At 33.6% G+C, this 13,777-nt stretch overlaps 1 protein-coding gene across 3 annotated transcripts; it reads right to left on the bottom strand.

Annotated features, from left to right (window-relative positions):
• Positions 1 to 1,202: 1,202 nt before the first annotated feature.
• LOC128557035 (uncharacterized) lies at positions 1,203 to 12,150 on the bottom strand. 3 transcript variants are annotated; one of them, XM_053543499.1, is made up of 7 exons: positions 11,882 to 12,150; positions 11,355 to 11,597; positions 10,977 to 11,135; positions 10,137 to 10,459; positions 8,239 to 9,907; positions 5,124 to 7,885; positions 1,203 to 1,720 (listed from the first exon to the last, which is right to left on the bottom strand). In XM_053543499.1, exons 1-5 carry the CDS (start codon positions 11,964 to 11,966, stop codon positions 9,569 to 9,571), a joined length of 1,149 nt encoding a protein of 382 aa, XP_053399474.1. In that variant the 5' UTR covers positions 11,967 to 12,150; the 3' UTR covers positions 1,203 to 1,720; positions 5,124 to 7,885; positions 8,239 to 9,568. The 3 variants fall into 3 exon arrangements, with proteins under 3 accessions (XP_053399474.1, XP_053399475.1, XP_053399476.1); XM_053543500.1 differs by lacking the exon at positions 5,124 to 7,885; XM_053543501.1 differs by lacking the exon at positions 5,124 to 7,885 and having other exon boundaries at positions 8,506 to 9,907.
• Positions 12,151 to 13,777: the final 1,627 nt, after the last annotated feature.

The raw sequence follows: 13,777 nt of genomic DNA, 5'->3' as shown, positions 1-13,777 counted from the left end.
AAAACCAACATAGTGCATTTGCGACCAGCATGGATCCAGACCAGCCCGCGCATCCACGCAATCTGGTCAGGATCCATACTGTTCGCTAACGGTTTCTCTAATTGCAATAGGGTTTGATAGCGAACAGTATGGATCCTGACCAGACTGCACAGATGCGCAGGCTGGTCTGGATCCATACTGGTCGCAAATGCACTTTCTGTTGGTTTTCTCATGCTGCGGCTCATTTGTATGAAGTCTCGACACTAAAATGATTGAACACACACAACTGGTCGATTTATCAGTCGTAACATACTCATTTACAATTATGTTTATATATATTGCAAAATATAACACTAAACATACTTTATCTAGTGTTAAACTGAGTCTAGATTTTTTTTGCGAATGATTACAGATTTTTGTTGAATATCATAGATTTTTGTTGATTACAGATTTTTGATGATGATTACAGATTTTTGTTGAATATGCTTGATTATTGTTACAGTAGATGGTTACAGATTTTTTGATGATGATTACAGATTTTTGTTGAATATTACAGATTTCTGTTCAATCATCTTTTTTATGCCTTGTTAGTCAACAAACCACTAAAGCTCCAGGTCATTTTTGGATCAATTTAGGGCAGAAAACTAGCCGTATTCCCTCCTGGAAACAACACTCCCCCACTTTCATATATTCCCTGAGGATTAGCATCTCATTGAAAGTGGTCGATGTAAGGGAATTCGAGATTTTAAATACTGTCCAGATACATGAGCCGCGCCATGAGAAAACCAACATAGTGGCTTTGCGACCAGCATGGATCCAGACCAGCCTGCGCATCCGCGCAGTCTGGTCAGGATCCATGCTGTTCGCTTTCAAAGCCTATTGCTATTAGAGAAACTGTTAGCGAACAGCATGGATCCTGACCAGACTGCGCGGATGCGCAGGCTGGCCTGGATCCATGCTGGTCGCAAAGCCACTATGTTGGTTTTCCCATGGCACGGCTCACATAATATTTGAACGTCTACTATTAATTCAAGCTGCTTGGTACACATATATAACTGTACGAGACATTATTCTTTAGTGAAAAATAATGAATCGAAAGACGCAATTATCTGAATTCTGACAATCTTACACATATGCGTACATAATAAAACCAAACATACTCTTAACACAGTGTTGTGACATGAGCACTCCTTGCCAAAGTTACAATATACTATAACGACAGCTGAACTTCAATATTGCATATTCATTAGAAGTGAGACGGTAAATAAACGTACTGAAAGCAGCTTAAACTACCAAAAAAAAATCCTACAGGTTGACATAGGCAAACCATTTTAGCAAATCGGTCTATATCACAAACGTCATGCAGAATCATGAAATGAAATTAGCTACAGAAGTGGCATCGACATGCTTTTTATAATGTCGTTTTATATTTGTGTTTATTTCTAATAACTTCTTCACAAGACGGCGCAACAGCCTCATCATAGGAAGGTGGCGGAGCCGTCGGGTCATAAAGCATGTGTTCTACATCTAATAGCTGCGTATAGTCACCGTCTCCAGATGACTGTTCGCTATCGTTTAGAGAGTTCAGTTCTGACTGAATAGATAGTTGTCGTGTATTTATAGTACCTGAGGCCTCACCAACTGTTTCTCGTGCATTTTGACCTGCATGGTGCACTCTTACAGGGCTCTGAACAGGTTGAAGTGGCACGGAGTTGTCCGAGCTGTCCGAAGATTGGCGACTCTGAAACGAAATCTTCATGAGATAACAATAAGTAAATACAAGCATAACATACTGAGAAGATATTTATTGTATTGAATTATCAAATAAAGACATAGTATATCCCAAACAATGATTTTATCTTAAGCATTCAGCTTTTGGACAGACATGAATGACATTATAAGAAATAAGCTGTCAAATCGAACCTAACCCAGGAATTTAACCGAAAGATAAACGTTCAGAGTGAAACGAAATCTTATGTTTTACCGTATCTGTATGGCAACTTAGTTCATAGCAAATTGGGTCCAATTTCCTTAAGCATGAACAAAATTTCAAATTGGTAACAGTTTTCCGGTACCGCTTTTAAATACATGTACATGTCAGCACCGATAACCCAATAAGGACTGGCACAATCTTCAAAATTGTTTCGAACACTTTGGTAATCACTTTCAGGTAATCACACTAATTTTGGTGCAAGCCACAGGAGTTGATGTCATCAGAACAAAAGTATTCAATGTCAACACATCGACCATTTGAACAGTCAACAACATCGCTGCTGTTACAATCACATGTATGTAAATACGATACTGGTTATAGTCACTTTTAGCTACAATGTATTTGAACAGTTAGAAACAATGGTGATCTCAAAATCACATGCATGTAAATATGATACTGGTTATAGTCACTTTTAGCTACAATGTATTTGAACAATTAGAAACACAGGTGATCTCAAAATCACATGTATGTAAATACGATACTGGTATAGTCACTTTAGCTACAATGTATTTGAACAATAGAACAATGTGATTCAAATCACATGCATGTAAATATGATACTGGTTATAGTCACATTTAGCTACAATTTATTTGAACAATTAGAAACACAGGTGATCTCAAAATCACATGTATGTAAATACGATACTGGTTATAGTCACATTTAGCTACAATGTATTTGAACAAATAGAAACAACGGTGATCTCAAAATCACATGCATGTAAATACGATACTGGTTATAGTCACTTTTAGTTACAATGTATTTGAACTAATAGAAACAATGGTGATCTCAAAATCACATGCATGTAAATATGATACTGGTTGTAGTCACTTTTAGCTACAATGTATTTGAACTAATAGAAACAATGGTGATCTCAAAATCACATGCATGCAATAGTGATATGTTATATCACATTAGCTACATGTATTGAACTATAGAAACAATGGTGATCTCAAAATCAATGCATGTAATATGATAGGTTTAGTCACATTAAGTTACAATGTATTAACATTAGAAACACGTGATCTCAAAATCACATAGTAAATACGATCTGGTTATAGTACATTAGCTACAATGTATTTGAACAATTAGAAACAATGGTGATCTCAAAATCACATGTATGTAAATACGATACTGGTTATAGTCACTTTAGCTACAAGTATTGAACAATTAAAACATGTGATCTCAAAATCAGTATGTAAATACATATGTATATCACTTTAGCTACAATGTATTGAACAATTAGAAACAATGGTGATCTCAAAATCACATGTATGTAAATACGATACTGGTTATAGTCACTTTTAGCTACATGTATTGAACAATTAGAAACACAGTGATCTCAAATCACTGTATGTAAATACGATACTGGTTATAGTCACTTGTAGCTACAATGTATTTGAACAATAGAAACAATGGTGACTCAAACCATGCATGTAAATATGATACTGGTATAGTCACTTTTAGCTACAATGTATTTGAACTAATAGAAACAATGGTGATCTCAAAATCACATGCATGTAAATATGATACTGGTTATAGTCACTTTTAGTTACAATGTATTTGAACTAATAGAAACAATGGTGATCTCAAAATCACATGTATGTAAATATGATACTGGTTATAGTCACATTTAGTTACAATGTATTTGAACAATTAGAAACACAGGTGATCTCAAAATCACATGTATGTAAATACGATACTGGTTATAGTTACATTTAGCTACAATGTATTTGAACAATTAGAAACAATAGTGATCTCATAAATCACATGTATGTAAATACGATACTGGTTATAGTTACACTTAGCTACAATGTATTTGAACAATTAGAAACAATGGTGATCTCAAAATCACATGTATGTAAATACGATACTGGTTATAGTCACTTTTAGTTACAATGTATTTGAACAATTAGGAACAATGGTGATCTCAAAATCACATGTATGTAAATACGATACTGGTTATAGTCACTTTTAGCTACAATGTATTTGAACTAATAGAAACAATGGTGATCTCAAAATCACATGCATGTAAATATGATACTGGTTATAGTCACTTTAGTACAATGTATTTGACTATAGAACAATGGTGATCTCAAATCACATGTATGTAATATGATACTGGGTATATCACATTAGTTACAATGTATTTGAAAATAGAAACACAGGTGATCTCAAATCACATGTATGTAATACGATTGTTATAGTTACATTTACTACATGTATTGAACAATTAGAAACAATAGTGATCTCATAAATCACATGTATGTAAATACGATAGGTTATAGTCACTTTAGCTACAATGTATTTGAACAAATAGAAACAATGGTGATCTCAAAATCACATGTATGTAAATACGATACTGGTTATAGTCACATTTAGCTACAATGTATTTGAACAATTAGAAACAATGGTGATCTCATAAATCACATGTATGTAAATATGATACTGGTTATAGTCATATTTAGCTACAATTTATTTGCAAATATCAAATAATAACAAAATATCAAATAATAACAAAAGCAGCCAGTAAGTCAATTAGGCACACATATATTGAGATATAATGAAAAAGGTTTATTTTTTATTTTTAAGACATTTCTCTTTGGAGTGAAATAAAAGATGTTTTTTTGTATTTATGTACAGGTTATGCTTAATGGATAAAAAGGGAGAGACACATACAAAACAATACGTTGGGACAGGGAGACAGCAGCTGCATGAAAAATTGGACGCGACGATCTCTTTGCAAGAAGACACAGAGTGGGAACTGGAACAAAGGTCATACAATAGTATGTTTGTTAAAAGACTGAGCTTTAAATAGCTTACATTGTTAGCTCTGCCACTGTTATTTTCAGGAAATTGTAAATTACTTGATATACAAACTCTTGTATAGGACAAAGTGATGTTGAATAAAACTTTGAATATATCAAGGGTATGATTTTCAGATGAATCAAATTATACATGTATATGACATGTATGAGCACAGCATTTCATTTTAAAAAGACTTTCCTATATATACTAGTAATGTTCTATTAGCCATTTAAAAAATAAGAAAGAAAAATCAAACACACAGAAAAAAACAAACAAACAAACAAAAAAAAAAACATCAGTTTAATACATAGTTTTGAAAATATTCATATTGTAACGCTTTGCCTACCCGTATGAAAAGCTATAAACTTGATGATGAAATTTCTTGTGGAATATTTTGTTAAGTCCTTTCTACTGAATGTAACTGTGAACTGATCCGAGCTTGTTATGAAGATTTTGTCGCTTTGTTCGAGTGAGATTTTGTATCCGCATATATATCTCAGTAGACCTATAACAGAAGGTAAAAGTATTGAAACAGAAGGCTTAAGGTGATACCACGTTCTTAATGAATTTCTGGTGGATGACAAAAAATATTGATATTTCCAAAAACAATAACATCATATTTCAACCTAACTTTTTTTTCGTTGCCAGTCAGAAAGGAACCATTCTATGCCTTTAATATAGGGTGCTGGTATCCTGATTACCAACAATAACCAAAAACACTAGAAATTCTTACGTGACTTTAAACATTAAGCTCAACAAAACAATTTCAAGCGCAACTATTTATATGGAATTTATCGTCATGTTATATAGCCAAGAATCCCATCCAAACAATGCATTTGAAGAACGGACAGATAAAAATAAATTTGACAGGTCGTGAAAACTAATGGCAAAATTTGACAGGCGGAAGATGGCGCATGACCTAATTAAAAGGCGGCTGTTATTTCTACCTTCTAGTTCCATTTTTGTAAAATTGTAGCTTACAGCTCATATATAACAAGAAATATCTTTAAAAATGATGGTCGGCGAATTGTAATAAGGAAAGAAGTTTATGAATTTTTCATCTAACATTCATCTTTCATCCAACATTTTTCAAATTGCAAATCTAAACACCGCACTTAACAATTTAAATGGTTCTCTATTAATTTTTCGCAAAGGTTTCGTAGGGTTGCAATTTTGTTTCGTTTATCCTTAGACGAATAATTACAGCAGTAGCTTGATGAAGATTCATGAAGCGGTTCATGAGAAGAGGTCATTAAACGTTTTTATATTTTTAGCTAAATTGGTCCCTATCCCCATTTGTAACAAAATAGCAGGAGACCTTACGATATTGTTACACATCGAGTTTGATAAAAAATCCATTACATTTTAGTGGTTAATGCGAAAAAAGGCATATCTACTTTTAGCTATAGTGGTCCCTAATAGGGCCCAAGTTCCTATATAAATAATTTTGGAAGAGGACCCTATAATGATGCTCCAGACCAAGTATGACAAAGATCCACCAAGCTGTTCATGAGACGCTGTATAAAGGCATTTCTAGTTTTAGCTCTAGCAGCCCCTAAAAGGGGTCAAATGTCCCAGCTGAACAAAGTTGGCTGCGGGCCTAATAAAGATGCTACAAATCAAGTTTGATTAGAATACATGAGAAAAAATCAATAAAAGGATTTTTTTATTAATTACTGATCCCGCTTTAACAAATGCATATTCGCTATTCATGAATCTTTGGACAATGACGTCACACCTATAAAAAAGTGAAGGTCAAGCAAAACAGACAATTGTAATTATTTCAATATTTCTGTTTCATAAGCAAAGTTTGACCGTAGTCATATCAAATAGATAAATTGTATGCAGCGTACCTTCATTTCAGTGTAATGAGATTCAGTCATTATATAGCATATATATAATAAAACAGATTTCAACTGAGTTCAATATTTGCATACCATACTAAAGAAAAATAATCATATACATTTGTATAATAAATCAGTTGAATAATTTATAACAAATATATCAAAGCAAACAAGTATTCATTTAATATGCAATCTGAATAAGTCACAAAAGCAAGACACCTTTTCATATACAGACGACAATTGTAACAAGGAAAATCTTTTAAAAAGCACTTCTCTACATAAAAGACTCTTATCACACCCTTATTCATGTGGTACGCAGACCGTATTCAGCTCTTTCTTTAATTTGATATATGTTGGTATTTGAACAGGTTTTTATCATATTTATTAAACTTACTTATCATTTTGAGATATATCAACATTCTTGCTAAATATACTGTGCCAAAGTTAGCTTTAAAACTGTGAACAGCGTCGTTTAGGATAAACGCTTGGTCTACATATTACTCAGCGTAGCACAATCAACAGAGTGAAAGAAATTGACACTGTCGTCCAATCAGGCAGAGTGTTGCATAAATCTTCCATTTTGATAAATTATCTATAATGCGTTAACAAGTAGTTTGATTTGCAAACTGAAGTCACGTGGCATAGGTAACGAAAACGAATTTAGACGGCGTTCGCCGAAAAACAATAAAAGTACAAAATCGTTTTCTCTACACTGAAAGTCTCATAAGAATCTTATTACTAAGTAGGGCTATCCACAATAAGAGGAAACCGATCCTTTATTTTCACACAGGATTTATCTACCAAACGTATATACTGGTAAAACAACTTAATACAATTAAATGCCTAAATGTATCCCCAATGATGTATTATAAAAATGTACACTAAAACAAGAGGTCTAACAGCTAATGACATTACAATTAACTATTAGGTGGACGTCTGAGTGAATGTATCTGGCAGGGTATGAACTGTAATTAAACTGCTGAGCTCCTCGATTTATAGCAAAAGTACTTGCTTTTAACACGTGTCTGATTGAATAAAGGTCCGTCAAACACTGTAACATTCATATCTTTACACCTTCCTGCTAAATTAAACTTTGTGAAGTAGAAGAGAACCTGCGTCTTTTCTGTGAGGAGTACGTCCGACTGTGATTGTACGGTGACGCTGCATTCACTACCGTACAAATAGGACGGTAATTTCTGTGCGTCGAATCGCAGCTCCCCTGCTTCGTTGTAAATAGTACTGTCACAAAAGTCCTGGAAATCAGCTACAAAAGAGCAGATAAAACGTAGAACATTCTTCCGCCAGATAGTTAAAATACTCAGAAGACAACTATCATAGGTCCTCTAGCACCTGGACATTTTTGCGGACACCGTTCCATACAGGTCCACTAACACGCGCATCAATATTGCAATATTGATTTAAATGACAACACTATAATGGATACAAAGGATTTCTATAATCAATACGAACATGTTAAATAGTAGGTTATAACATGTTTACTTTATTAAGAATTACCTTAAAACTATCAACTGATGTATTGATCATATACTTCCGATATATAAAGTTTTAGTACTTGTTCTTTTATATTTATAATATTACATACAGAATGATACTTACATATCTTGAGTCCTTCCTTCACAATAGTCACATAACTTCAGTATTAGAATAATACACTTGGAGAACTTTGATATTTTATGCATGTCAAAGGTATTAACTCCTTCACCTTTTTATTGTTTGATATTTTATGCATGTTAAAGGTATTAACTCCTTTACCCCGTTTTTTGTACATTTAACACTTTGTCCCCTTGATTTAATAACAGGTGAAACTCAAAAAACCTTAACGTACCCTACATTTAAATCTTATCGAACTATAAGAATGTTTACCTATCTACATGTAGCTGTAACCGAAAAATAAAGAATGTTTACCTATCTACATACAAATTGTTGAATACTTTAATACATATTGGTACATTTCAAAATATATATTTGTAAGGTAAATGGGCTATTTTAAGAACCGGATTGCGTAATATTTGAGCTATGGCAAAGCAGGGGCGGATCAAGTGTTTTGCTTTTGGCACTTATAAAGGTAATTTTTGAGTGATATATATAATACAATGAGACGTTAAAGGTGACTGTTTTCATTATGAACGTATCTTTAAAATCACTTAATCAAGTCAAGTTAATCTTATTTGGTGAAGATTTTCAACATTTGAAGTTAGCATCCAAAAATAAAGCATAACAATAAACGCATTTGGTATCTTTAAAAACACACAAGATAGAATGTCTAGGCAAATAAAATGAATGGGTAAAAAGAGCTTATGACTTGCTTTTTTGAAAACTATACACGAATTGTGATGTGTTTTTTGTATATATACAAGGACAAATGCTGCCGTTTCAGGGCTCAAGCCAGTGTTAGGACAAACTCAACTCATTGAAGTTAATCACAGCGCACTTCTATACTGCCACAGAATTGCCTAGTTTTACCAGAGATGAAGAAACATTTCAGGTTGCCCTTGTATCAGATAAAGAATATGTAAAATATGATGTAACAAACTGAACAGCTGCAGATCGTTAGATGCAGCAAATGTTGATGTTGTTGTGTCATACACTTGTCACTTATGAGCAAAGTTTCAGGATGACCCGAAAATAGTGGAATAAGAAGTTGAAAGCTGCATCTAGATTTAATTTTTCTTTGTTAATACAGTTTATAGGACAGACTGAGGTTGTCTCAGAACAAGTTGAGAACATCGTTATTACACAATGAAACAGCAATATTTTGTTGAAGATTACATATTTTTGTAACACATTTTTACTAAACCGCGGATAAGCTCACACCGGCAATACATTTTGGCACATGTTCAACAGTTGTCTATATTTCAGAAAGCATTGTCACATATCTGTCGTGAAGAGAAAAAATAGAAGTAATTTAGCAGACATGACTTATAGCTTATAATGTCGTTTTATATTTATGTTGATTTCTAATAACTTCTTCATAAGAGGGCGCAACAGCCTCATCATAAGAAGGTGGCGGGGCTGTCGGTTCATAGGTTCTGTGTTCTGTATCTGAAGACCACGTATGATCTGCATATGAGTTTGTATTATGGTTGTTCTCGTTAAGGGAGTTCACTTCTGACTGATTGGATGATTGCCCTGCATTAAACACATCTGAAGCCTCAACAAGTGCTTCTCGTACATTTTCACGTGCACGATGCACACTTACAGTGCGTTGGACAGGCTGAAGTTGCACGAAGTTTGAGTTGTCTGAGCTGTTCGAAGGTCGGCGACCCTGAAACAATTTTTTCATAAAGTGAGAATATAAAAGCAAGTTTTTAAACAAAACAGTAGGAAATATGAATGTTTGATTCACTAATAAAGAAATGATATAGATATAAAACAATAGTTCTATAGGATGTAGTCATCCACAGGAATCAACAGGAATGTTCTTAAAAAAGCAATGGCGAATTTAATCCTATAAACTTTAACCTTATCATGCATTCATAAGATAGCAATTTTACCGTATCTCTATGGAAGATTAATTCACGACAATTTGAGAACAGTTTCCTTAAGCCTGAACACGTTGACGATTTCAAATCGCTAATACTTCTCCGGTTTCGCTTGCAAATACATTTCAACACACATAGCCCAATTAGAACTGGCACTATCCAACTGTACTTCTTTATAATGTCCACAATTGCCTCAAACAGTTCTGCAATTGCTTTTATATAATCACACTGAATTTGATGCTCCCCGCATGCGTTGATGTCATCTGAACAAAAGTATTCACTGGCAACACATCGGCCATTTGAACAGTTAGCAACAGAAATGCTCTCACAATCACCTGTATGTAAATATAATATTGGTCATAGTCACTTTTCAGTTTCAGTTCATTTTCAATTTTAAATCATCATTAAAACTGGCAGTAAGTAATTTAGAGAGAGAGAGAGAGAGCAACACGTTGGCATGGGGAGGGGGGTGGGGGCAGCCGATACAGGCAAAATCGGACGAGGCGATCTTTTTAGAGAGGACTCGGAGTGGGCAGTGGAACAGAGATCAATCAAATGTATGCATACTAAAAGGCTTTAAATAGTTAAAACTGTTTGGAGGAAGTTGTAAACTAGTTTGGTATTCGATCCAGTGATACTTGAATAACATTTTAAGTGACTCTTATACCATATTTTAATTCACTTGAAAAACCAATGCATAGATTTTGTATCTAATTTCAAATGAATCTATTTGTATATGAATTAACTTATTTTTTTAAATCTTGTCTACATATAACGTTTGATTCACAATTTTAACAAACAACAATTAAATATATAGTTTTGAAAATAGTCATATATCAAATGTTTGCATACCGGTGTGAAAAGCTATAAACTTTATGCTGAAATTTCCAGTTGAATATCTTACAAAGTCATTTTTATTGATTATTACTGTGAACTGATCCGACTTTGTTGTGAAGATTTGGTCGCTTTCTTCAAGCGAGGTGTTGTGGCCGCATATATATATCGGTAGACCTATAACGGAAAGTATAAGTTTTGAATCAGATGGCGTAAGGTGATACTGCGTTCTTAATGAATGCATTACATATTAACACAAAATAAACTAACAGGTGTGACAGCTAATGACAACATTTCACTGCAAATGCAATAAATTTCGAAAAACTTGAGAATGTTAAAGAGAATGTCTGGCATTGGTAAGAATTGTAAATCCATGACTGTAGTAGAAATACTTGCCTCCAACGTAAGTTCGGTCAAATAAAGATCCATCAAGGACTGTAACGCTCAAATCTTCACATGTTCCTGCTAAATCAAACTTTGTGAAGTAAAACAGAACCCGTGTTGTTTCTGTGAGTACGTCCGACTTTGGTTGTATTGTGACGCTGCATTTGAACAGATGGGACGGTAGATTCTGTGCATCGAATCTCAGTTCACCTGCTCCATTGTAAATGGTGTCACCACAAAAGTCTTGAAAATCAGCTACAAATGAGCATATAAAACTTTAAAACACTTTTCCCGCAAGATAGTTAAAACTCTCACATAAATAGTAATTGTACAGTACTGCCTACATGTAGGTAGATATTTACGCGGACATAATTATATTGACGGAAAGGATTTTTAATCAATACATGTATATAGGCCATTACCTGTTTACTACATTGATAATTACATTGAAATACTGATATATTGATCATGTACTATATATAAATTGTAAGAATATTTTCATTTTATATTTATAATATTTCATACAGAATTATACTTACATATCTTGATTCCTTCACAGCCATCACATAACTGCAGTATCAGAAGACCATATACATGTATTGAGAACTTCCATATTTTATACATGTTAAATGTCTTAAGTCCTTCAGTGTTTTATATCAGAGTTCAACATATTGACCCTTGAAGTTCGTAACAGGCGAAAAGTCCAATGAAAACAATATCAAAAACCATAACGTATTCGGGATTTAAATAGTTATATAGTATTATAAAAACTGTAACTGAAAATCCAATACAAAATATTAAACTCTTATACAGGTATAAATATAAATTTGTATGGTCATAGGCTATTTAAAGAACCCGATATATCTTTTGAATACATAAACGTATTTCAAAATTCTGTTATGTACAACTGAAATAACACACTCACGTGGTAAGGAGCTTCGGGATGTTTAAAGTCTTCATGTATAAATATATTAAAATGGCGTGTACATTTAATAAATGAATGAGATTAATTTTTATGGTTTTTTTTATCACACATTGTCGTAAAATGTTGAAGCTAGCGTCCTTGAAAGTGTTCGTTGAGATTGTTAAATCTATAAGGCATCTCGTTTTTTACTATTAAAAGTTTAATTTAAAACTAAATTGAGACTACTTCCGGTGGTGTCGAAAGCATCTGTGTATAAGGGACGTTTACGCGATCGTTCGGCACTTTCCGTTGATGTGAAATAAATGTAATTTACGACACTTATTGATTCGATTAAATGAGTGGCAGGTTGACCAAAAACCTTGACCAACGTTTCCAAGGATAATGTGTGTGAGAGAACAACATCAAGATTCGCAGAATCTTTATTCAAAATGATTGATGCCTGTAACTTTCTATTTCATGGTTATTTCAAATTTTGTTGTACCATGATCATGTGTTGCACATTTCTTTTTTTATCTCTATCTAATGCAAGGCCAGCTTTTTCTTTATTTCTTGTACAGGCTGTATGCCGTCATCAAAATCTGCCTGTGGCAGTATACTTGTATATGATCTGAATAATCTCAATCCAGTACGATTATGCCAGAGTATTCTACGCTTGACAATATCCTTGTAACGATACCATTTCTGAATGTGTCGTGCCATTCATTGTCTATTCATAGGTCTTCAGGTTAGTGTATGAGCCGCGTCATGAGAAAACCAACATAGTGCATCCGCGCAGTCTGGTCAGGATCCATGCTGTTCGCTTTAAAAGCCTATTGCAATTAGAGAAACCGTTATCGAACAGCATGGATCCTGATAGGCGTTAAGTTGGTCTGCAGTTTGCATTTTGCAGTTCGCAATTCGAATTGCAAACCGCAAACTGAATTGTATTTTGCAGTTTGCATTTTGCAGTTTGAAATGAAACCGCAAACTGATTTCCATTTTGCAGTTTGCAGTTTTGCATTTTGCAGTTCGACTTGCAAAATGAATTTTTTGTGGTTCGAGTTATATATAAGTAGATGAACTGCAATTCGCTTTCCGAGAAAGATGTTATTGTATTTTGCTTTCAGGCTTTTAAATTAAACATTTCAACCCAATTTGCACTTTTAAATTTGAAATGCAAACTGCAAAACATTATGCATTTTGCAGTTCCAATTGCAAAATGAATTTTATTTTGCGGTTCTAGATATATATATTTGAATGGCGATTCGCTTTATAAATAAAGATTCTATAATTTTTTGCCTTTCATGCTTTATTATTTAACATTTCCATCTAATTTGCACTTCGTAATTTGAATTGCAAACTGCAAAACATATCGATTTTGCAGTTCGAATAGCAAAATGAACTGTTATTTTGCGGTTCACGTTCTATATATTTGTTTGTTTTTCGAGAATATGGAATAGGCCTATATCTCACTTAGAAGTAAGAAAATCTCAAATATTTTCCCGAGTGCGTAGCGCAAGTGAAAATGTGA

This window comes from Mercenaria mercenaria, chromosome 5 (assembly GCF_021730395.1).
Source record: "Mercenaria mercenaria strain notata chromosome 5, MADL_Memer_1, whole genome shotgun sequence".
Lineage (NCBI taxonomy): Eukaryota > Metazoa > Mollusca > Bivalvia > Venerida > Veneridae > Mercenaria > Mercenaria mercenaria.
The sequence above is the reverse complement of the archived record's forward strand: the minus strand, read 5'-3'. Positions and strand labels throughout refer to the sequence as shown.